Source organism: Maylandia zebra, linkage group LG8 (assembly GCF_041146795.1).
Source record: "Maylandia zebra isolate NMK-2024a linkage group LG8, Mzebra_GT3a, whole genome shotgun sequence".
Lineage (NCBI taxonomy): Eukaryota > Metazoa > Chordata > Actinopteri > Cichliformes > Cichlidae > Maylandia > Maylandia zebra.
The window spans coordinates 2,942,737-2,968,230 of record NC_135174.1 but is presented as its reverse complement, the minus strand read 5'-3'; the positions used below and the strand labels follow the sequence as shown (position 1 = coordinate 2,968,230).

Genomic DNA, 25,494 nt, shown 5'->3' with positions numbered 1-25,494 from the left:
AATACTTATTTTCCACCCTGATTTACCAATAAATTCTTTACAAATCCTACCATGTGGATTCATGGATTTTTTTTTCACATTCTGTCTCTCACAGTTGAAGTGTACCTCTGGTGCAAATTACTGACCTCTGTCATCATTTTAGGTGGGGGAACTTGCACAATCGGTGGCTGACTAAATACTTTTTTGCCCCACTGTAAACCTAGTGGGAGTTTCCCCCCACAGAGGGACAAAAGGACCCCCTGTTGATCCTCTAATCGCCTGAGCCAAGGTGTGAAACTGGGTGTGGGTCCCAATCAGCCAGAGTTTCGGGTGTGTTCATTGTGAAACCTGGCCCCACCTTATCATGCGAATTCCTGAGGTCAGATGGCCCAGGATGTGAGTGGGCGTTAAGGCGTCTGGGAAGGGATCTCAAAACTGGATTATAGATGGCAGAGAGTTGGTGTCATAAACCACCGCCTCTGTTCAAAGATGGTCGCTCACAGTGGACATAGCGACCACAGGGAGCACTGAGTCCAGACTACATATCTGAACTAATTGTTAAGTACACTGCTGTTCGCTGTCTTAACTCATAAGCTCAAAATCTATTAGTTGTCCCTTGTACAAGACTTAAGCCAGTCTGTGGCACCAGGGCTCATTCCAGCTCTGTTAAAAAGTTAACTTCTGTTGACGTACTTTTGTTATTTATGTTATTATTTATTTCTCTATGACATCAGTTGTGTTCTAATTGTTGTACAATTTGACTTTTACTCTGTAAAAACCACTTTAACCTCCTGACCTGGACATTCATTTATGTCCTATGTAGTGGACACACAAATCACAAAAAAAGTTCAACTGAGTCTCTGAGGTGGAAAATGGCCTCATATCTGGAATGACACAAAGCCATCAAATTTCATTTCCAGGATTCTCGACTTACGAGAAGACAGGGCTTTCTTCCCTGAAGGTGTTGAGACCTTCATCACAGGACCTGGATCTCTCAGTGGTGATGGCGAGTAGGTAAGAGGATCGTCGATTTTTAATACTACCTGTAAATACGCAAAGTAAGTCAGAGAGAAAAAGAGGAGAAGGAGACAGAAGCCGAGGTTACAACAAAAAAGCCAACAATTGACTGAGACACTGGTCGATGGGTTAATGAGTAAACATAAAATATATAGTGTGGAGTAAAAAAATAGTTTTTATACTTTGCTTTCACATAGCATGGGATTTTAGCCTGCCATGCTAACAAGGTCGTATGCTAAAACACTGCTTTAGATGTGCAATCTTATTAGACAGAAAGTATGTTCTTCTATAAAGAAGCATGAAGTTGAATACAAAAAACTGGAACTTACTATTATAGTCACGTATAGTCACTTTTGGAAAGCAGTAGATGACCTGTTCAGTAACTTTTTTTTCTTGCTCTCCTACTGAGCCTGAGATCTGGACTCAGTGATGTCTTGTGAAATGTACCTGAAACTCATCTAGAACTCTTTTTAGGCTCGCTTTTGTGTAATTTTTGTTTTGATTTGTTTCTTTAAACATTTTTGATGTGAAGCACTTTGTGATATTTATCTCGTTCTTAACATTACTTAAGAGTCTAATCTAGAAACATTTTTCACAAGAAGCTAGACTTGTTACACATTGTGACAAACACTTGTGACACAATAATAAAGTGACCATTACTACTGGATTAGATAATTATTTGCAACAATATGGATACAAAGTGTCTTCACCTCTTCCAGCTGACACACTTTATCACACAGCACTGCTGCAGACAGACAGGCACTCTCCTCCCCTGAGTAGCAGCTGAACTCATGAACAGGAGTTGATGTGCGCATCACTGAATAACACTTAATGGGTCAGTAAAGCTCCTGTTGTAACAACAGTGAGTCATAAATAGAATCACTAAATGTCAGCCTGGTCAGCACACACAGCAAACATAGGTTTTTAATAATTATCAATTATTCACTAGCCATGTTAGCTGTCTTTTAAATTTCATCAAAGTAGCAGCTAGTTGCTATGGCTAATAATAAAATGTTATTTGTTCCAGTGAATCTATATGCATGACAATATTGACAAACAACGTGGTATTAGGGAGACTTTCCTGATTCCAACATTTTGTTTGGGCTTTTTTTGTTTGCTGCCAGGAGGATCTTAAAACAGTATTTGTTGGTAAAAAAAAAAGAAAAAGAAAAAAAATGTATATTTGAGTTAAGCAGCAAACAATGTTCAAATTCAGCCTCATTATTAGGTATGTTCAGTTTAAGATGGTTTATGGTCAGGCAATTTTTTTGTGTAGGCTGTAAGGTAGGAAAACTGGAAAATCACCCATGGAAGCTATTTTTTTTTTTAAATTCTTATTGTTGAGTCATGAACACGACCTTAACTGAGGCAAGCGAGGCCTTTTTGAATTAACATGGTGGTCTGTTGCAAACGTCATAGATTGCTTAGAGTCAGACCTACTTTTTAGCTGTTGTTTTTTGTGTCTTCTTGTTTCAGCCAAAGTTACCATCTGTTATGATTCGGCACCTCTGATACAGCGCATCTATGCAGCAGTGCATTCAGGACTGGTCAGCGCTTTGTTTTTTCAAACTTGTGAAGCCAGACGAGCCAACAGCACCGGAGGGCTACGCAATCTTCAGAGCCAGGTATAATGCACAGGAGCGTGGCAAGATCCACGGAAGAATGACTTCACACAATTTAAATTATTTATTTAAATATCACATTTAAAAATGTGATATTGTGATATCATTGCTGTTGTCCCACGATACCTGTGGAATCGAGGATTGTTGTAAAACAAAAACAGTGTTGAGTAAAACTAGACCCCGAAAGAGGAGATACTAGCAGCTGGTGATGTGCAACCTAAATGTAAACACGACTCTTGTGTTTGCTAGTTGCACTCCATACGATAGGAAGAGCAGATGATGGATGAAAGCTACTGATGCTGATGGGCTTTAGGCAGCTGGTTAAAAGCTCGACCATGATTTAACATCACAAAAACCATTTTTCAGTTTCAATTTTGTGACAATTATGTGACAATATTGTGGCTCCTGTAAAGTCTGAAAAGGTAAGAGGTTAAGTTACTTCACTTATTATTGAATTTAACTGTAAAGCAGTTATTTTATATTTTTACTTCGTTTTTCAGGGGGAACAACCAACCAACCAACCAACCAACCAACCAACCAAACAAACAAAAACCTACCTAAATAATTTTTAGGCCTACATTTGATTTATGCCTTGCCACTAGGTGTAATACTGCTGCTGCTGACACCATGGTTAAATAGATTAGGCAGTGTGTAACTCAATAAAAAAGGGTGGAAAAAATGCCCTGTATTTATTTATCGTGGCTCAAGAGTTGGGAGTTCATCTTGTAATCGGAAGGTTGCCGGTTCGAGCCCCGGCTTGGACATTCTCGGTCTTTGTGTCCTTGGGCAAGACACTTCACCCGTTGCCTACTGGTGGTGGTCAGAGGGCCCGGTGGCGCCAGTGTCCGGCAGCCTCGCCTCTGTCAGTGCGCCCCAGGGTGGCTGTGGCTACAATGTAGCTGCCATCACCAGTGTATGAATGTGTGGATGACTGGATATGTAAAGCACTTTGGGGTCCTTAGGGACTAGAAAAGCGCTATATAAATACAGGCCATTTACCATTTTACCATTTACTCACACATATAAATGTGACCTGGTGCTCCATGCTGCAAACGTCAGTGAAACATTGTTGGTTTTTTTGGGGTTTTTTTTACTATATTGACAAAAATACTTTTACTGCAACTTTTCTTGAAATATTGTGATATAATTTTGATAAATGGTAAAAAGACTGGCACTCACAGTGCTTTTGAGACAATGCTGCTGAGCTATTTGCCTAGCTGACAGGATCTTAAAGATTATTTGTGCCTTCAGTGGCATTTTTTGTAAGTTTTGTGAACTAACCCTCAAGTTTTAGTTTTGGATCAAATATTAAAGATCTCTTTGATATATTTTATTTCTCTCCATCTGTCAGCAGACTAGACAAGAAATGTTGAGAATAATGAATAATGACATAAAATAGCACTTTTAACATTGTTGTAAATATCCAATTTAAAAGCATTCATTATAACCTTTAAATTTGTTACAATCTGACACCGTATAACTATGCAAGTTTGAGGAAAGGTTACTAACCTATGAAGGGAATAGAGGATAAGGAATCAAATACATTCTGTGCCAGGTTGCCGCTGGACCTGCGGTTGGGAATAGTCTCTGCAGGAACAGGAGAGGTGCAGAGTGTCAAACCAGGCAGCTCTGTGGACTCCACAGGTGTGTTGTAGTTCGAATGTTGCAGAGTCTGAATGGGTGTATGACGACCTGGAGGCAGCTTCTGCCTTAGGACCACCTCTTGAGTCACGGATACAGGGGAGATGACTTCTCGGTGCTCCCCAAGCTCCATTATCTCCTCCTCTGATGCAGACTGAGGGGTAATGAACTTGGACCCTACATCAGTATCAGCAGGGCTGTCTCTGGTGGCAGGCCTCCAGTCAAGGTGAGGGCTGCTGTAGCCAGGGTCTCTAAAGGAGTGGGCTTGCTGAAAGACATGACCAGCTTTGTGGGAAAAAGTAGGGCTGTAGCTTTTGTAGCCCACTTGCTCTTCCTCTCTTCCTCTCCTTTTCTGGGGCTCTGCTACTTGCTGACCTGACTGTCTCTCACTGGGAGGCCCTGTAGAAGCAGTTGTGATAGATGATTTTCCTGTGCTTTGGTGCTGAGGTTCTGAGGTTCTCAGGTCTTTTTGTATGTTGAATTTTATCATGTTGGAGCTTTGTGAAGTCTGTTCAGAATGTGGACTGACCAGAGCGGAGGCTTGGGCCAGTGTTTCCATAGAACGTCCGTAGTTGTGCTCATATTCGGCATAGGCTGCCAGCAGGGTCTCTGAACAGGACTTCTTTGCTGGTCCTGATGAACTACCACAGCTGCTGAACCAACAGGAATAGTGGGCAGCAGCAGCTGCCTGGTGATGCAGGAAGGTTTCTCTTCTCCGTTGCTCTAAAGAAGCCACAGCAGTAGCTGATGGTTTGGGAGTAACTGTTAAGCCCAACCCCAGCTCAGCTAAATGATCCTGAGATATACTGCGATACTGGGGTGAGATGCATTCTGTGCCATGAATGTGGCTATAGTCTGACAGTTGCTGGTGGTAGAGGGTGCCAACATGAACATGGGCAGGAGCTTTCCGAGGTGGAGGTAGAGTTGCAGAAGCGATGGCTGCATTGTGGTTAACAAAGTGAAAGTCCAGTGCAGTAACGGCAGATGAGGACCGTCCGCGGTGTCCCCCCAATGGGGCAAATCGAACGCTTGGATCCTCAGGACTCCTAAACCAACACTCGGGGGGAGTAGAAGCAGCAGGGCGGCGGTTGTCTAATGGTGGGGTGACAGGGCTGGTTCGACACTGCCAGTTGTCAAGGGAGCTGTAAATGTTGCGGCTAGTCTGTGAGGAAGTAGAGCTGGGCTTGTTTGACGGATAGTAAGGAGGTGGTGGCTCTGGGAGGTTTCGGGCTTTACCTGAGTATGGCTCATTGCCTTTCATGTAGGCGTCCTTGGAGTATGCCTGAGGACAGCAGGGGGGAGGAGACAATGTAAAATCGAAATACAGGATGAACAGCAGGGGCAGCAAGAGGGCAGAGTGGGCAAAGTCAGTCAGGATGCACTATGCAGCACTTTTTCTGGCTTTTTGTCTGTAAATCTTTACCGTACAACCAACATTGGAACCCAGCTTGTAAAACTTCAAAGCATTTTCAACAGGTTCTTTGTTGGGTGATCTATTTTTATCTCATCCCCTTCTCTTTTAACAGAATTAATTAATTACACAGTTACCTGTGCATGCCAGCTGATAATGAAGTCCTTTCTGTCCATGCACAAACATTTGAACAGTTTCTGAATGAACTGAAGCAGAAATTTAAACCCCTGTTGTTACACTGATGGCTAGCTCACTGATGGTTACACAAGTCACAAGGGAAAAGAAGAGAAGAAGAGAATATTAAAGAAAGACTATACTCACACTTACCAACTGCAACACATCCTCATCTTTTGGCATAATAGAGAGCTCCAGAATGTTTTCACTACAAAAAAATAATAAATAATACCATAAAAATGAGTCTAATCCTTGATAAAGAATTTAGATGTAATCAATGAGATGTAAAAAAAAAAATCTCCAACCTGTTTTGGATGAGTGCTATAACCTGAGAGTAGGTTTTCCCCAGAATGCTCTGCCCATTCACCTTCACCAGTCTGTCCCCTGGAAGACACAAAGGCACACACACTAAGAGAGGAAAGGAAAAAAAGTTGCATGCACAGGGTGTGTGGTTGGGTTACTAAAGGACCTAAAGTGTTCCCAGAAAATATCTCCCACACTATTAGACCACCAGCAGGCTGAACCATTAACATGAGGCAGGATAGATCGTTGCTTTCATGTTGTTTAAGCAAAATTCTCAGATCAGGCAACATTGTTGCAATCTTCTGTCGTCCAGTTATGGTGAGCTCATGCCAAAGCATCAACTCCCTGTTTGTAGCTGACAGGAATGGTGCACAGTGTGGTCTTCTGCTGCTGTAGTACATCTGCTTCAAGGTTTTGCACATTTCGAGATGCTCTTTTGCATACCTTGTTTTAACGAGTGTTTATTTGAGTTACTGCAGTCCTAACATCTCAACCCAGTCTAGCCATTCACCACTTTTTCAAACATTGGCATTAAACTCTCTAGTTGTTGTGTGGGAACAGTTTCTGATTGTCAGCCGTTCAAATTTCAGCTAATGGTCTTGGCCGTATCTGCATGCCTATGTGCTGTGTTGTTGTTTTTACGTTAGCAATCAGTTGAACAGTGGCACTTGGCAAATGTCTTAGTAAGGCAAGGCAAGGCAAGGCAAATTTATTTGTATAGCACAATTCAACAACAAGGTGATTCAAAGTGCTTTACAGAGACATTAGAAACAAAAACAAATAAAAAGCATGATTTAAAATTGATTAAAACAAGCAAACAAACAAACTAACTAAACACACACATTTCACACCTGTTCGCGCGATCTGAACCCTTATCGTAAGGGGAGCTACCAGTCCTTCTGTGGACAAGCTACTTTCTATTTTAAATTCCCTGAATTTAAAATACTCTCTAGACCCAGTTGGGGAGCTACCCAGAGCTCTAATCCCACACCTGAGGAGTGCTATATAGTAGTGTGTATATAGCACTCCTCTAGTCTTACTAACCACTCAAAGGGCTTTAGACTACATTTATTTGCATCAAATAGGTAAATCTATTGGTTCTTATATATAGCGCTTTGCTGCCTTCTACCTGAGCACTCAAAGCACTCTATCCAAGATGCCTCACTCACCCATTCATACAAAAACTATATTTCTATGATTAAGTGCTTTCTATCTATATTTCACACAGAGATTGTCATGGTCCCCGTGTCTGCCCAGCCGGCCCCGCATGTCTACATGTGTTTTGTATTCTTTCTCTCCCTCTCCCTCTCTCCTCTCTGCCTGAGCGGAGCTCACTGCGGGCTCCCGCCCTTGGCCCACACACCTGTTCGCGATTAGCTGTCATTACCTGTCCACTATTTGAGGCTGGGATGCAGATCCCAGCCTCAAATAGGGATCTGCGTCCTCTCGTCGCTGGATGATTGTGCGAGACACGTTAGTGATCCTCTCAGCTCCTGTGAATCTTTGCTTAAGTGTTTTGTGACTTGTGAGAAATTTCCCTCTCCTGTGTGATAGTTTTCCTCCCCGGACCTGTGACCTTCCTGCTGTGCAAACGTGTGTGAGTTTGGGCGTGAAGACGAGAACGAGTGTGAGAGAGCTTCCCCTTGGACCTTTGGAACCCTGGATTTCCCCCCTCACTGTATATATTCTGCACTGGTGTTATAAATAAACTGTGTTTGGAAACGTCAACCTGCTCTGCGCTTGAGTCCCTGCTGTCGACCGTGACAGAATCATCCAGCCAAGAAAATGGACTCAGCAGATTCGGCAACCTCGACCCCCACTCTTGCCACACTGGCAGCGATGCTGGAGCGACATGAACAAATGTTTATTCACATTCGGGCAGAGCTCACAAACCTCACGCAGGCTGTGGCCCAGCGAACACCTCTGCCGGCAACTCCACCCGCCGCCGCTCAGAAGGCGCCAGCTCCAGCAGTAAGTGCTACATCACCTGCTCCTACACCCGTTCAATCTGACAGATTTCTTCCTACACCGAGAACTTTCACTGGAGAGATTGATAAGTGCGCTGGTTTCCTCACTCAATGTGCCCTTCAGTTTCGCCAGCAGCCGCAAGCCTTTTCTAATGATGGTGCGAAAATCGCTTATTGTCCAGTTGCTCCAGGATCGTGCTCTGACCTGGGCACAAGCTGTGCTTCACGTTAACCCTGAAATCACTTTTTCTGATTTTCTCGATAAGTTTAAAAGTGTGTTTGACAGGGAATCCAGCCGTCGCTGGCCAACACTTACTCGCGCTCAAACAAGGTAAGCGGAGCATGGCCGATTTTTCTATTGATTTTTCTACTTTGGCTGAGCAGACGAAATGGGGGAAAGAGGCTCTTAAAAGTGCATTACTTGCTAATATTAATGATGGGATAAAAAATGAACTGATGCTTCGTGAACTGCCTTCCTCCCTAGATGCTCTTATGACCCTGTGTATTTGGGTGGATGACCGAGTATGCGCACACCAGAGTGCACACACACGCTCGGGTCATGAGCCATTGGGTTTTCATGGGACCTCCACAACAGCCAGCGGGCTGCGCGACTCCGACACATGTTTCCGAACCTCTTTCATTTTCCCTCTCGTGCAATCACACGGAGAGGATTTGTTTTTTTTTCGTTTACAGCGCCACTCACCCCACTAGTGCTGGATCACCCCTGGCTTGTACTCCACAACCCGCACATTGACTGGGAAAAAGGTGACATAATGGGATGGAGTGTGAATTGTCACATGAACTGCCTCCGGGCAGCCACTCCACCCGTCCCACTTCCGCCCACTAACTCACCGCTCGGCTCCCCAGACCTCTCAGCAGTTCCGTGGGTTTATCATGATTTGCAGGATGTGTTTTGTAAAGATTGTGCGCAGTCCCTTCCCCCCCACCGCCCGTACGATTGCGCTTTCGATCTCCTTCCCGGAGTCCCATTGCTTTCTAGCCGACTGTACAGCCTCTCCCAGCCTGAGAGAGATGCTATGGAACATTACATCACGGAGTCGCTTGCAGCGGGGTTGATTCGCCCCTCCTCTTCCCCTGTTGTGGCTGGTATTTTTTTGTGGACAAGAAGGATAAGTCGCTGTGCCCATGTATTGACTATTGGGGCCATAACCAGATCACTGTAAAGAACAAGTATCCTTTGCCGTTGCTTTCCTCTGCTTTTGAGTTGCTTCAGGGCATGACTGTCTTTACCAAACTAGACCTCCGCAACGCTTACCATCTGGTGCGCATCAGGGAGGGGGATGAGTGGAAGACTGCATTCAATACACACTTGGGCCTCTTTGAGTATCTCGTGATGCCTTTTGGTCTGATCAATGCTCCTGTGTTTCAAGCAATGGTTAATGATGTGCTTTGTGATTTTGTTAACTGCTGTGTTTTTGTGTACTTGGATGACATTCTGATCTTTTCTAAGACACTCACGGAGCACCAAGTTCACGTGAGGCAGGTCCTGCAACGCCTCTTGGAAAACTGGCTCTTTGTGAAGTGGGAGTAGTGCGAGTTCCACGTGACCTCGGTGGCTTTTCTGGGCTATATCATCAAGAGGGGGAACTTAAGGATTGACCCGGAGAAGGTGCGAGCGGTGGTGGAGTGGCCCACACCTCCAAATCGCCGGCAACTGCAACGCTTTTTGGGATTCGCAAACTTCCACAGACAATTCATCCGTGATTTCAACAGAATCGCTCTCCCTCTCACTAAACTCACCTCTCCGAAAGTTCCTTTTCAGTGGGATTCTGCCGCTCAGCAAGCCTTGACCCTGCTCAAAGAGAGATTCACCACTGCACCGATTCTCTGGCAACCGGACCTCACATGGCAGTTCGTTGTGGAAGTGGACGCATCGGACTCCGTGGTGGGGGCAGTCCTGTCCCAACAGGAGGACGGTAAGCTTCACCCCGTGCCTTCTATTCTTGCTGTCTTTCTCCCGCAGAATGTAACAATGACATCGGGGACCGGGAGCTCCTGGCCATCAAGCTTGCTCTGGAGGAGTGGAGACATTGGTTGGAGGGAGCAGCGCAGCCGTTCGTCATATGGACGGATCACAAAAATCTGGAATACCTTCACTCGGCCAGATGTCTCAATTCCCGGCAAGCCAGGTGGGCGCTGTGCTTTACTCGTTTTGACTTTACCATCACCTACAGGCCAGGGTCACGAAACGTGAAGCCAGACGCCCTGTCCCGGCAGTTCTCCGTCACGGGGGAGGAATCGGACCCCGGACCCGTTCTCCCGGCCACCTGTGTGATTGGAGCTGTTTCTTGGGAGATCGAGTCAATAATCCAGAAGACGCAAGAAACCGAACCAGATCCGGGAACCGGGCCGCCCGGCCGCCTCTTCGTTCCTTTAGCCGTCCGCCCTCAAATTATCCAGTGGGCTCACACCACCAGTTTTTCGTGCCATCCGGGGGTCCTCCGCACCATATCCTTCCTCCGACGCTACTTTTGGTGGCCCACCATGGCTAAGGATGCCCGGGAGTATGTATCAGCCTGTTCAACGTGTGCCCAGAACAAACTTTCCAGCCGTCCTCCACCGGGTCTTCTTCAGCCTCTTCCCACACTGGCCCATCCATGGTCGCACATCTCTCTGGATTTCATCACGGGTCTGCCGACCTCTGCAGGTAACACCACAATACTTACCATTGTTGACCATTTCTCTAAGGCTGCACACTTCGTTGCCCTCCTGAAGCGCCCCACTACCCTGGAGACGGCTCGGCTCCTCACCTCCCATGCGTTCAGGTTCCATGGGATCCCTGAGGACGTCATCTCGGACAGAGGGCCGCAGTTTACATCCCGAGTATGGAGGGAGTTCTGCTCCACGCTGGGGGCCAAGGTCAGTCTTTCTTCCGGATTCCATCCACAGAGTAACGGACAATTGGAGCGGGCCAACCAGGAGCTTGAAGCTGCCCTCCGCTGTGTCGCCTCACATAACCAATCAACCTGGAGTGAACAGCTTCCGTGGATTGAATACGCACACAACAGCCACATCTCTACCGCCACGGGCAAGTCTCCTTTTGAAGCGTCCCTGGGTTACCAGCTGCCTTTGCTGCCAGCGATCGAAGGTGAGCACACCATTCCCTCTGTGCAGGCTCACCTCCGTAGGTGCTGCCGTGCCTGGCATGCGACTCGGGCCGCTCTACTCCGCACAGCAGAACGGAACAAGGCTCTTGCTGACCGTCGGACAACAGGTATGGCTGTCTACTGGTTTTGTGCCATTACGGACCGAATCCAAGAAACTGTCACCCCAGTTTATTGGTCCTTTTCCCATAGACGCCATTGTCAATCCTGTGTCTGTCTGTCTCAAACTGCCACGCAACATGTGGATTCATAATGTCTGTCATGTGTCCCAGGTCAAGCCGGTGCTCTCCAGCCCATTGTGCCCTCCAGCCCGTTGTGCCCTCCTTACAGGCCCCCGCCACCACCCCCGGCTCGTGGATGGCCAGCTGGTTTACAATATCATCCGCATCATGGACTCCTGACGCCGGGGTAGAGGTTTTCAGTACCTGGTGGATTGGGAGGGCTACCGGCTAGAGGAACGTTCCTGGGTGCCTCGGGCGGCTATCCTGGATAAGGATATGCTTCGGGACTTCCATCGCAGGCATCCAGGTAAGCCTGGTGGGTCGTCGGGAGGCTCCCGTTGAGGGGTGGGGTACTGTCATGGTCCCCGTGTCTGCCCAGCCGGCCCCGCAAGGCTACATGTGTTTTGTATTCTTTCTCTCCCTCTCCCTCTCTCTGCCTGGGCGGAGCTCACTGCGGGCTCCCGCCCTTGGCCCACACACCTGTTCGTGATTAGCTGTCATTACCTGTCCACTATTTGAGGCTGGGACGCAGATCCTCTCGTCGCTGGATGATTGTGTGAGACACGTTAGTGATCCTCTCAGCTCCTGTGAATCTTTGCTTAAGTGTTTTGTGACTTGTGAGTAATTTCCCTCTCCTGTGTGATAGTTTTCCTCCCCGGACTTGTGACCATCCTGCTGTGCAAACGTGTGTGATTTGGGCGTGAAGACGAGAACGAGTGTGAGAGAGCTTCCCCTTGGACCTTTGGAACCCTGGATTTCCCCCCTCACTGTATATATTCTGCACTGGTGTTATAAATAAACTGTGTTTGGAAACGTCAACCTGCTCTGTGCTTGAGTCCCTGCTATCGACCGTGACAAAGATGGATATATCAAAAAGCAACTTAAAAATATGTGGCATGCAGACTGGAGCAGGCAGGGACTGAAACACCAGCCTTCCACTCAGTAGATGACCTGCTTTGCCTCCTGAGCTACAGCCACCCAAATTTGGTAACTTTTGAACCCATTTATTCATTGATAGTGTGTTATTAGTCTCTGAACAAACTTTTTTAAGTCTTACTACTCTATATTGCGAAGACAGGTAAAGACAAGAAATTTCAATCTGTCCATTCATCCATTTTCTTCCACTTATCCAATTCAGTTTGATGAGTGGACTGCAGGCTATTCCAGCTGCCATAGTGTGAGAGGCGGATATACCCTGGACAGGTTGCAAGTATTTGCAGAGCTAACATAGGAAGAATGACAACCATTCACATTCACACCTATTTGTAATTTAGACTCAGGAATTGACCTAATATCACTGACTGCACATCTTTGGACACTGTAGTTCTCTTTCTTTCTGTTCTTGACATTGTTCCAAATACAAAATTAACATATACATGATATGATAACATACACATATAGGTGTGAATCTGTCATAAAATTACATTGTTATATGTTATTATAATAATTCAGTTTTAGATTATACCATAATCTTTTAATAAGATTTATGACTATGCCAGTAAATTTTATCCATGTTGACATGTATGACCCCAGACAGGTCCAAGACTAAACAACTATTCAGATCGTTACTGAGAATAGATCTGAATAGTTTTATAGGCTAATGATTGTGTACTTCATTCTATTGTCAAAGCTAGTGGTGGGCTATTATCGCATATTTTGGCTGGCTGTATTAAGATTAGGGATGGGTATCAAAAACCGGTTCTTGTTGAGAACCGGTTCCCACTGTTTCAATTCCTTGGAATTGTTTGCCATTTTTGCAAACGATTCCCTTATCGATTTATTCATTCATTCATTTAAGGGAGGAAACACTACGAATATGCAAAAGCACCAAAAAGACCAAGGAGATCATTGTAGATTTCCGGAAGAGGGGTCATAACAACCATCTGCCTCTCTTCATTGGCAGTGAGGCGGTGGAGAGGGTGAGCAGTTTTAAATTCTTGGGGGTAACTGTGACCGAGGACCTGTCCTGGGGCAACCATATCACCTCAGTTGTACGGACGGCCCAACAGCGCCTCTACTACCTGAGGAGACTGCGGAGCGCACACATTCCCAGATCTCTGATGTTGAACTTCTACAACTGTGCCATCAGCAGCGTTCTGACGTATGGATTTCTAGTGTGGTTCCCCAGCTGCACCAAGGCCGATCAGCAAGCACTCCAGCGGGTGGTGAAAGAAGCTGGCAGAATTATTGGAACAAGTCTGCCAGAGATCAGTAATATCTTCCCCACTCGCTGTCTGAGGAGGGTGCACAGTATCCTGCGGGACCAACATCACCCTGCGCGCCACCTTTTCCATCTGCTGCCCTCAGGGAGAAGGTACAGGTCTATACAGGCCAGAACATCCAGACTGGCCAACAGCCTGTATCCACAGGCTGTGAGGCTCCTGAACTCTCTGCCCCCCTCTCATGGACAATAACCATATCCAACTTCTTAATAGCAATGAACTGGTCTGCATTGGTGCATCATATCTTTATTCTCTTCCCCCTCCTGCCCCCCCCCCCCTCTTTCTTAAATAGATAACTATCATATCTGATATCATATCTCACAGTACAATAATATTGAATGGGTTGCATTGTTGTATTTTGTCATGTTTCTCAGGTCTTTGTCTGAATTTCTACGAACATTATTGCTAAGGATTGTCTTATTGCATTGGAGTCACACTGGGTTAAATATGTACACTTGGGTTTTAAGGGGTATTTATTATTTTCTTCTTTTTTTTGGGTTGTATGGAAGCCCCAAACGCAATTTCATTGTTCTTGACAATGACAATAAATAAATAAATACTAAATACTAAATACATTTTCTGACAAAACACGTGATGACCTTAAATGAATGCCATGTTTTTAATTCCGCTCCGGACTCGTGAATCTCAACCCAGCAGCAGCGGTAACGTTTGCACGTCCTCTCCCGTTAATGCGGCAGGTAAATAATCAACTAACAGTGCATATTATGTTAGCGCGATCTGCCTTATTACAAACCTGCCATTACTGTGCATTTAGGTGACCATGATGAGACAGACAGAGTCTGGCTCAGATGCTGGCAGTTCTCGCTGCAGTCTACCGGTAGCGTCTCCTTTCAGGCCAGGATAGACGAATGTCACCGAGCAGAGACTCAGTTTGTGGTCAAAGGCTTGCACCCGTTTGCCACAGCAGATGCCCCCGATTTTCAGTAAGTGAATGTGTTTAATTGTAGCCAGGGACATTACTGGATATTCTTGTGTAGTTGCTACAGAATAATTTATGTTATACTTTGTTATTGCTACAGACGAATATTTATTTTATTATTTTACATTTACAATTTTTTTTCCTGGGGACCCTGTGACACCCCATTGAAGAGCCATAGGCTGGATCTCTTAAGGATCTCTTAAGATCTCACTGTTGGGTTTGTAAGGCCATGTTACTCCTAAATTTCTACCTTGTTCAAAGAGAAGATATAAAAAAGTTGCCCCTAACCCTTAGTGTTCTCCTTTAAAAAAAAAAAAAAAAAAAAAAAAAAGAATCGATAAGAGAATCGATAAAGAATCGAATCGTTAAACAGAATCGAAAATGGAATCGGAATCGTGAAAATCTTATCAATACCCATCCCTAATTAAGATGTTGTAATTAGGGCTGGGTATCGTCACTGATTTGATTGACTGATTAAATTCTGATTCACATTGTCCCGATTCGATTCAATTCAGTTCAATTCAATTCACTTCAATTTTGACTCAAACAGTTAGAAATATTATAATTATGATTATTTATCAGTACATATCCATAATTTTATATCTATGTAAGCAACAAAGCTGATGCTCATGAGACTTCATCAGAGGTCTTTGTCTCAAAGTAACTGACGATAAAACACAGAAAAACATGAAGGAGATTTTCCTGCCCTGTCTTTTTATAGCAAATAACCTTAAAAATATTCTGCAGTATATTGTGCATATGAACATTACCTGATGCTGCTGAAGTGAAGCAGAACTAAGGTACAAAGGTTTTATTAGAGACACAGCTAAGAGTTTTATAATTAGGTATAATTTGTAAAAGCTCAAATTTCTTCCGTACAGCAAGTATCCTTTGAATAGCAGAAATTTGAGGGTAATAACCAAGCACATAATGGAGGAAACAGAGATTTTTGATGGTAAACTAGTCTTGAAATAAACTGAGAGAGAGAGCTGTACAGGAAGTGTGATGGACTGATGACGATGTTCTTCTGCTGCTGGTTCAGTGAATTTTGGTCGGAGAGTGACGAAACCTGCAGCTTCAGAATCTGCGAGATGTCCCAGCGGCATGTCTGCGTATGTGCTGTTGGGTTGCGCTTTGTGTTTACATGTTTTTGCCGAATCCATTACCTGCTCTTTAATCATTTGCTGTTTTAGCTGCTTGGTGGTTGTTGAAATAGTTTTGTGAGCTTTAACCTGAGATTCCGGCATTTCTGGCAAAATACATTTATATTAGATTGGACAATCCAAAAACATAATGCCTCTAACCAAAGCTGTTACCGTCTGTTTTTAGGTAGCTGGAAATTTCACATTTTTAACCACAGAATGAAGTGTGTAATTCATGTTGTGAAGATGCATGTATCCTACCTGTACACAGTCCAGCTTGTTGGGCAGGACCATTTTCTTTCACACTCTTCACGAAGATCGTGTCCATTGGCTCCAACCAAGACCTCTGGCAACCTGGTTAAAGTACCATTAAAGCCCACAGTGTTATATCAGATCTAAGTAAATGTAAAAACAAACAAAATAAACCCGTATCCTCATTGTTTGTTGTTTGGGGAGCTGGTCTCCTAATAATTGGAAGGTTGGTGATTTGATCCTTGGCTGCCCCAGTCTGCATGTCAAGTATCCTTGGGCAAGACATTAACCCCTAGTTGCTCTCTAATGGATCACATGTGTGTGAATGTTGCACTTAAGCAGAGAAATACAATGTTGCAACTTCTATGAATGGGTGAATGAGGCATGCTGTATAAAGCGCTTTGAGTGCTCTGGGAGAGTACTAAAGCGCTATATAAGATCCAGTACATTTACCACATTACAAAACATAACACAATAGGGGCCCAAGGACATGTTGAGACACTTAGAAGTAATATTGATGTGATTCATTATATAAATCCGACCCCCTGTAAATGTGTAAACATTTGGAAAAAATGGGGGGTTGATTAAGTTAGCAGAAACAGCAAACACCTACCTTTTTCATTTCCATTTCCATTCTCTTCATCCTGTGAAAGAAACAGGGCAGGTGTTAAGATAAGAAAGACCACAGGGCACTGCTCCAGGTCTGGCTGCTGCTTCTCTGCCTCCATGGCATTCTGCCTGAGTTTCCCATAAACACACTCACACATTAACATGCTGCTTTCTGTCAGTTGGATTGGTGGTCTAATTGGTCCACGTCGGGCTTTTGATACTATGCTGAATTATTTGATTCTTGACCTTGGCACCTAAAGCCCTATGTAAATACACTGAGCCCTGCTGCTACACCACACAAAAATGGCTAAACAATAAAAAATGTTCTAAATAAATTACTACTACTACGACTACTACTACTAATAATAATAATGATAATAATAATAATGATGATGATAATAATAATAATAAACACTGATTTAGTATTTTAGGACAACTCCTCACTCCCCTTTTGCCACTTACCAAATGACATCATTAACATGATATTAATGATGTCTGTTAGTAGCTAAGAGAATGTCACTAGTCCTAATAAGCTAAAAAAAAATCCCAAAACAAATATGATATATGATATAGGTATATGGGGTTGAGTTATTCAGATTCAGACTTTTTAAGTTTAGTTTTGATTCCAGAAAACAATCAGTGCAAGAGAAGTTGCTAAATGTGCTAGAATAACATAGGTAGTCTTACCAGAATGTTCAATAGTTGTTCCACACCTCATAAGTTACCAAAGTTTTATTTAACAAAATTCGATTGACCCTGTGAGCTCAAATTACTGTCAGGAAACCCCAATCCTAAATAACCCTAGGCAATCAGAATACGGAGTGTTGGTTTTAATAACAATTCTAACATACATCAAAATATATTCACATTTTATTAATAACAAGTCAGTTTTGCCATTTTTCAAAATATGGCTTAGACCTCAGAGAGTTAATGTAATGCAGATTTCAAATACAAGAAAAGTTCAAAGTTCAAGTGCATCTAATGAAAGCAGTATTTTACCTTAAGGTTATTGAGGAAGGACTTTGGTGGGTAGACAATAAAATGCCGCAGAGTAAAGCCAAATCCCTGTGAGTTCTTCTGCAGAAAAATTGTCCGTGGGCCATGCCACAATACGCCCTCCACCTCGCTTGATGATAGTGGCCGACACCTGTTCTCATTGGATGACAATATGCCATCTCTCTTCTCTTTAGCCTATAGAGGAGATGGAATAAATGTTTAGATCAGTAAACATTGGCTTCTCTTTTTCTCTCAAAAGGAAATCAAGACGGATGAAATGTTACTGTGTGAACTTTGAAGTGATGTTTATCACAAGTATCATTTTCAGGCCACAGAGTTGAACACATTTAAGGAAGCGTGAGTTGGTGGATGCGGGTGGTTCAGTAACTGAGGACACTGCCTGATCTGACCATTATAAAATCCAACCAATTGCAGGATGCATCATATTTTTAACAAAGAAACTTTACCAGTGACCTCACATATGATTCCACTTTTTACTTCCTGCCAACAATGGAAGAGTTAAAAATAATTACCTATAAATAAGTCTTTAAACAACAGGAACATATCAGGGCTTGTAAACACACATCTGGAAAATAAGATAAACAACTGACAAAGGAGGTAAAGGGTTCAGAAGGTGAACGGTTTTACGTTTTACATTCTACATTTCTCCAGGACTGTAGCCCAACATCAAATCAGTTCAAGCAGGCGATGCACTATGTGTACTACATGATGTTTAAAGTTCATAAGGATATCCTGCATGTAAACATGCCTGGCCACTAAAGGTAAAATACACATCATCATTTGATTGTTAGGTTTGGGGAAATGAGTGAGAGCATAGCACATCATCTGATGCAACGTCTATTTGGCAGAAAGTGTAACTGAATGTAGAGATACGTTTAGGTGATTACCAATGATTTCCATTTACTGCTAAACACATTGGAAAGGTCACATGGAAATTTTTCACAGAAGACAGTGATGGTGATGGCTATTAGATGGCGATTTTATTTAGTTTCATATAAGAACTGGAATGTAATAACTTTTATATGCATACTTTAAAAGCAATGCAACACTAGCACACTCTACAGCACTGAGCAGGTAGTTTCTGCTCAGGGCTTTCCATTGTTCACAGCCTTTCAGAACTCTGCCATGACAGAACAACAACAACAACAACAATAATAACTTTATTTGTATAGCACTTTTAAACACAAAAGCACTTCACAGTTTTAAAAAAAGCCACATACAGAAGTTAAGTAAACATGTTCAAACACGCATACAGTTGCAAACTATGACCAAAAATAAAAGGGAAAAGATTAAGGAAAGGTTAAGAACTGCTGAAAATTGGGTTTCAGCAGTCATTTTAAACAAATAACAGAGTCAGGCAAGCTGGTAACTGATCTCCTCTGATTGTAAAATTAGAGTGAGGGACAGTAAGAAAAGCCCTGGTTAGAGGATCAGAGAGGCTGGCTGCAGTGAAGGTCTCAGACGTTCTGCTGCTTAGCAGGGGCCTATCACTGTAGAGCTTTATCTCACTGGAAGTCAGTGAAGGAATCCGAGAATAGGTGTAAGGTATGCTATGAACCTGTAAACTTTAACACTAAAACTCCTGATTATTACTGGGTTGTAGTGGAGACACAGCTCTTGTTGGTGGCCATGATTATCAACATGAATATTCAATGGCTCAGTTTGATGCAGAAGCTGAAGTTTGTTACCTGCACACGTTTTAGGTCCATAGTGAACCTGCAGAGTAGTACAAATGGTCAAAAGTCTTTGAGTGATCTAAGCAAAGCAATTGCACTGGAACTTGTTCACAGATGGACAAAAAAAAATCACCCATCTAAAAGACTGAATTTAAGTAATTCCAATCACTTCCATTGGCCACAAGTAATGTTCCCTCTAAGCTGCGCGCGTGCGCATTATGCGCACAGAAAATCTGCGTTGCGCACAAAAAAAAAAAAAAAAAAAAAAATCTAACCTGAATTGAAATTAAAATTAATACTTTAACAATCCTGTTTTGCAGTGTGAGTCAGTGACTGGCTGCTCCTGTATAGGATTAGAACGATGCCACCTTATCCCATAGTCCAGCCAATAATGCGATTCACATTCGTATATACGCAGCTAATCCACGTCGTTGACAGGCTATGACAGCGTCCTTATGTGCCGACACTGGTGTTTTAGCGAGCAAAGCGGCTGATGTGGAGTGAAGCCACGTTAATGACAACGTGTACAACCATTGGAGATGTGAGCAGGACAGACGGAACAACTGACGGACAAAGTGTGGACTTTATACCAGTTTTTAAATTGTGTTGAGCGGCCACGTAAAACCAGAGTTATGATAAAAATATCTGCAATGTTTGTTTTTCTTCCTGAATACTATTGTTGATTATATTTACTGGAAGAAGAAACAGCAAAGGAAAGGAAAGCACTCTCCGCCTGTGAGCAAAAACAGCCTCCCTCCCCCAGCCTTTCCTATTGGTCGAAGAATGTACCATGTCGACCAATGCCATGTTGATATGGCAACATGGCATTTAGTTGTTTAGGAAGGGGGAACGTGGCGGTGTTTTGAGATGTGAGCACAAATCTTGTGTAGTTAGTGTGTAGTTAGTGTGTAGTGTGGTCAATAGTTTTGTTGTGTGTGTCAGAACAATGAGGCGACTGCTGAATGTTACAGGTGTTACAGGAGTGATACATCTCCTGTTGTCAGGCCTGCAGGTATCAGGCTGTTCACTCCTTTATCTCATAGTGGCCAGAAATTATTTTTTGGAGTGGCACAAATAATTTGTGTGGCATCAGATTTGATGCAGAACAGCTGATTGTTCTGTAAATAGTTTGAAATGTTTATTTTAAAAACCGCCTTGGCTGCATTTTTAGGTAAACAGCTGCAAAAAACTTTGTTGTTTGCATAACTCAGTTACTTGGTCATTATATACTGTATTTTGCAGACAGAGAGTTACAGGACTCTCTCCCAGACCACAGACTCAGACTCATAATACAAGTCAGAGCTTTATAAAAAAAAAAAGAAGTTGTTGGAGTTCAAGTTATTTTTACTTCCAATAGTGTTAACATACTACAAAGGTCATGAACAAGATTTTTTTTTAATTTTCATTGTAAGTGGGATAAAGCACTTAATTAAAAGTAGTCTAACATAAATGTAAATGCTGTAATTTGACTATTTTAATAAACCACGTGACTTGGATGGATTCGATGCTGGCGTGACCACGTCTGCTGTTGCTCACAGTGGTCCAAGTGTCCGCTCAGGGAGTTTGTGTGTTCGCTCAGACATATGAAAAATTAGAGGGAACATTAGCCACAGGTGTATAAAACAAAGCACCTGTGTAAACTGCTTCTACAAACATTTGTGGAATTCACTGAGCTCTCAGGATCTGCCACCTGTGCAACAAGTCTAATTGTGAAATTCCCTTGATAATAAATATTTCAAGTTGGGAATGACAGCAACTCACCCATTAATTCAATTCAATTTAATTTAATTCAATTCAATTTTATTTATATAGCGCCAAATCACAACAACAGTCGCCTCAAGGCGCTTTATATTGTACAGTAGATCGTACAATAACAGATACAGAGAAAAACCCAACAATCATATGACCCCCTATTAGCAAGCAGTTTTCCGACAGTGGGAAGGAAAAATTAAGAGGTGGGTGGTGGGTTTCCATGGCCGAACAGCTGCATCAAAGCCTTACATCACCAAACGCAATGCAAAGCGTCAGATACAGTGTTGTTGCCACATATTCTCTGGATTGACGAATCACACTTCCCTATCTGGCTATCCAATTAATACATATAATAATTTATTTTCACAAGTTAGGTTTGTCCCTTAGTTTCAGTGAAAGGAACTCTTAGCGCTTCAGCATAGCAAAACATTTTTGACAATTTCAGGCTCTCAACTTTGTGGGAACAGTTTGGTGATGGTCCCTTCCTGTTTCAACATGACTGCACACCAGTGCAAGTCCATAAAGACATGGAGTCCAGTCTGCAAACCAACAAAACACCTCTGGAATGAATTAGAGCAGAGACTGTGACCCAGGACTTCTCATCCAAGATCAATGTTTGTCCTCACAAATACACTTCTTGAAAAATAGTAAAAAAGTACCATAAACATCGCTGCAAAGGGTGGTCCAACATCTCACTAAACTCTACACATTAAGAATGGGATCACTCAAGCTCATATGTGTGAAGGCAGATGAGTGAATACTAGTGCCTATCACTGAAACAGTGATAAAGACTGATCTTACTTGTGTTGTGCAAGCTTGTGTTCCTTAACTGGCCTTTAAACACCCACCAGGTCATTGGTAACCTACAGTTGTGGTCAGAAGTTTCCATACACTCATCATGGCCATGAATGTCATGGCAATTTTGGGCTTTTCTCCCTATGAGAAGATGTTGGAGGTGTTGAACCTAATTCAAGAAAACTGAGAGGGCGGTCCAAGCCCAGGCAAGAATAACATTTTATACATTCTGGACCTGAGTGAAAAGCTACACATGTTGGGGAGGTTAGTATGGAAGAATGTCAGCAGCGCCTGTACAACACAGGGACAAGGCTCAGACAATTTTTTCCGAGATAAAGTACTAGCATTTCTCCTTTCATCCAGCTCAAAATGACTTTTCAAGTGGCAAGGACCTTTGTCGTCACACGGCAAGGAGGGAATGTTGACTATGAAGTCAGCCCTTCACCTACGCCAGGTGGTTGTACGATGCTGTAGCCACTGGCTACTGTATGGTCCCACGCCAGGAAAGGCTCGGCTGCTAAATATAACTGTCCTCGAACAGTTTGTGGAGGGGCTCAAAAGTCACTGACCGATGAGCCTCAAAGTTGTCATGATCCTGGCCAAGTCTGGCTGACCCTGGCAGTGTGGCAGGGACATCCCCAACTTGGTTGGCTGCTACGGAGGATCGATCATGTCTCATCATGTTTCTTGTCTAATCCTTTTTCATATGCTGTCTCTCCGCAGGTCCCAGTGGTTACAGTCACTGGGCCCTGCCCATCAGCAGTGCTGGAGGTGCGAGCAGGCGGGACACATTGGCCGAGAATGCCCTCTCATGGAGCTGTGACAGGTGTTCTGTGATGCTGGCCCTCCGACACGTTCCCCTGGTCCAGTAGAGAAGCACAGTACTCTGGTAAGGTGACAATGGGGTAAATTTTAGGCTATGCTGGACTCAAAATGTATGCAGATCCAGGTTCACCAAACCCTGGTTCATCCGGGGGCATGGTTGGAAGTGGAATGGGTGGAAGTCACTGGATTCAGGCCATTCAATAGCAGAAGGGCAGAGTGTGGTGAAGACAGAGCCAATGCCACTCTCTCTCACTTTCTCTCCACTTTACACCATAGCCTCCTGTGAAAGTCCTTGACGCCCCACCCCCCACCTGTCACTTTCACTCACAACCAGGTTCAGAGAAAACTGAGAAGACTCAACTCAGGCAAGTCTGCTGGACCAGACGTGATGAATCCCTGCATCCTAAAGCCCTGTGCGCTCAGGAATCTTTGATAAACTCTTCACGATGAGCCTGTGATTGCAGAGGGTCCCAGTGCTGTGAACACATCATGCCCTCATTCCTGTACTAAAGACACCCATCCCAGTGGCCACCAGGATTACAGACCTCTGGCGCTGACTTCCCACGTCATGAAGACCCTGGAAAGCCTTATCCTCAATCAGCTCTTATCCTCACATCAGGATCATCAGTTCGCTTACCAGTGCCACCTCGGAGTTGAGAACGCCATCATCTACCTGCTCAGTCACTTCTATGCCATTCTGGATAGGCCAGTGAGCACTGTGAGGGTAATGTTTTTCAACTTCCAGTGCATTTAATGCCATAAGGCGGACCCTCCTGGGTGATAAGCTGACAGCGATGAGATGGATGCCTGTCTAGTGTCCTGGATTATTGATTACCTGACAAGGAACACCACAATATATGCGTCTTCAGCATTGTGTCTCTGACAAGGTGATCAGAAATACCAAGGGACCACAAAGGACGTCTTTTCCCCTTTGTTATTCACCCTCTACACCATGGGCCTCGAACTCCAGGCCTCGAGGGCCAGTGTCCTTCAGGGTTTAGATGTGTCCTTGATCCAACACAGCTGATCTAAATGGCTAAATTACCTCCTCAACATGTCTTGAAGTTCTCCAGAGGCCTGGTAATGAACTAATCATTTGATTCAGGTGTGTTGACCCAGGGTGAGATCTAAAGCCAACAGGACACCGGCCCTCAAGGCCTGGAGTTCGAGGCCCCTGCTCTACATCATGGACTTCAGCCACTCGGCTACAGAGACCTGCCAGCTTCAGAAATTTTCTTATGACTGTGTGGTGGTTGGATGCATCAGTAAGGGTTATCAGATAGGGTACTGGGCTGTGGTGGACTCCTTTGTCAAGTGGTGCAAGCAGAGTCATCTGCAACTCAACGTGACAAAGACCAAGGAATTGATTGTGCACTTTGATTTTGGACCAGGCAACCAGTGACTTTCAATCTAGGGGCTCAATGTGGACATTGTGGAGGGCTATAAATACCTGACAGTACATACTGACAATAAACTGTACTGGTCTAAAAACACCACTCTACAGAAAGGGTCAGAGCTTCTCCTATTTTCTGTGGTTGCTTGGGTATTTTAATAGCTGTTGAATAATGCTGAGTCTGTTGTGGCCGGTGCAATCGGCTCGTTATAACCTGCTGATGGAGGTCCTGTTTGGCATGAACCTCATTGGGCCATTTCACCAGAGTGCACAAGGATATCACTTTGTATTAGTTCTGGTGGATTATGCAATGTGCTATCTCGAACCAGTGCTGCTGAAAAATATTTTTGCAAAGAGTGTCATGCAGGTGCTGTTTCAGGTCATTCAGCATCCCCAAAGAAATACTGACTGACCAGGGCACATTGTTCATGTCTTGTACTATAAAGGAGCTGTATGAGTTACGGTGAAGTCTATTCGGACCAGCATCTGAATAAAATTCTGAAAGAAATCAGAGTTTTATTCCACAAAGATGCCTGAAATGCACAGAGAGAGTCCTAATCCTGCGTCTGCATACGGTGCAGCTGTACCCCCAGACAGACGAAACAGCAGCTATTGCATCCTACCCATGTCCCAAGACCAAAAAGGAGGTGAGGTTCTTGGGGCTAGCTGGTTATTATTTATTAAAAATTCAGGTACAATACAGTAGAAAAAGACTGTCTGGCAATCAGGTGGGCGGTCAACTCTCTTTGCTATTACCTCCTGGGATGCCGATTCACTCTCTGTTCGGCTCTTGCCCTGCTGTAGTGGCTCTACCGCAGTGGGTTCAGGGAGAAGTGCTTAAGGGAGGCTGGCCAATGTGGCTGGTGGCCATTGTCTAATCATGCCTAAGACCTCGAAGGGGACAGGAACTGATAGTGGACAGCTGTGAATGAGCAGATATAGCAATTTGAACAGTCACCTCGAGATTCTTTACATTGTAAGGTAGAACCTACCCAACAATCATATGAACCCTTATGATCAATTGCTTTGTTGACAGTGGAAAGGAAAAACTTCTAACAGGAAGCAACTTCCAGCAGAACCAAGCTCAGGGAGGAATGGCCATCTGCTGAAACCAGTTGGGGGTTAGGGTAGGAATACAGGACAAAGACAGGTGGTCGAAGAGAGCCAGAGATTAATAATAACTAAGGATAAACTTAGAGTGATGTATAAACACATAGTGAGTGAAAAAGGTGAATGAAGAAACACTCGCTGCATCATGGGACGCCCCCAGCAGCGTAGACCAATTGCATTATAACTAAGGGTCACCTGATCCAACCCGAACTATGTGCTTTGCCAAAAAGGAAAGTCTTAAGCCTAATCTCAAAAGGAGAGAGGGTGTCTGTCTGCTGAAACCAAACTGGTAGCTGGTTTC

At 43.9% G+C, this 25,494-nt stretch overlaps 1 protein-coding gene across 6 annotated transcripts in view; it reads right to left on the bottom strand.

Annotated features, from left to right (window-relative positions):
- LOC101466981 (rho GTPase-activating protein 23) overlaps positions 1-25,494 on the bottom strand; it is an 80,552-nt gene that overhangs the window by 18,422 nt on the left and 36,636 nt on the right. For 4 of the 6 annotated variants that reach the window (XM_024799052.2, XM_012915718.4, XM_076887187.1 and 1 more), the window contains exons 2-8: positions 17,625-17,816; positions 16,630-16,660; positions 16,026-16,118; positions 6,150-6,228; positions 5,992-6,052; positions 4,128-5,541; positions 914-1,022 (exon numbers count right to left, since the gene is read on the bottom strand). In XM_024799052.2, the coding sequence (XP_024654820.1) occupies positions 914-1,022; positions 4,128-5,541; positions 5,992-6,052; positions 6,150-6,228; positions 16,026-16,118; positions 16,630-16,660; positions 17,625-17,816 (1,979 nt within the window). The remainder of the gene's footprint in view (positions 1-913; positions 1,023-4,127; positions 5,542-5,991; positions 6,053-6,149; positions 6,229-16,025; positions 16,119-16,629; positions 16,661-17,624; positions 17,817-25,494) is intronic. The other 2 variants (XM_076887186.1, XM_076887185.1) reach the window with 2 other exon arrangements.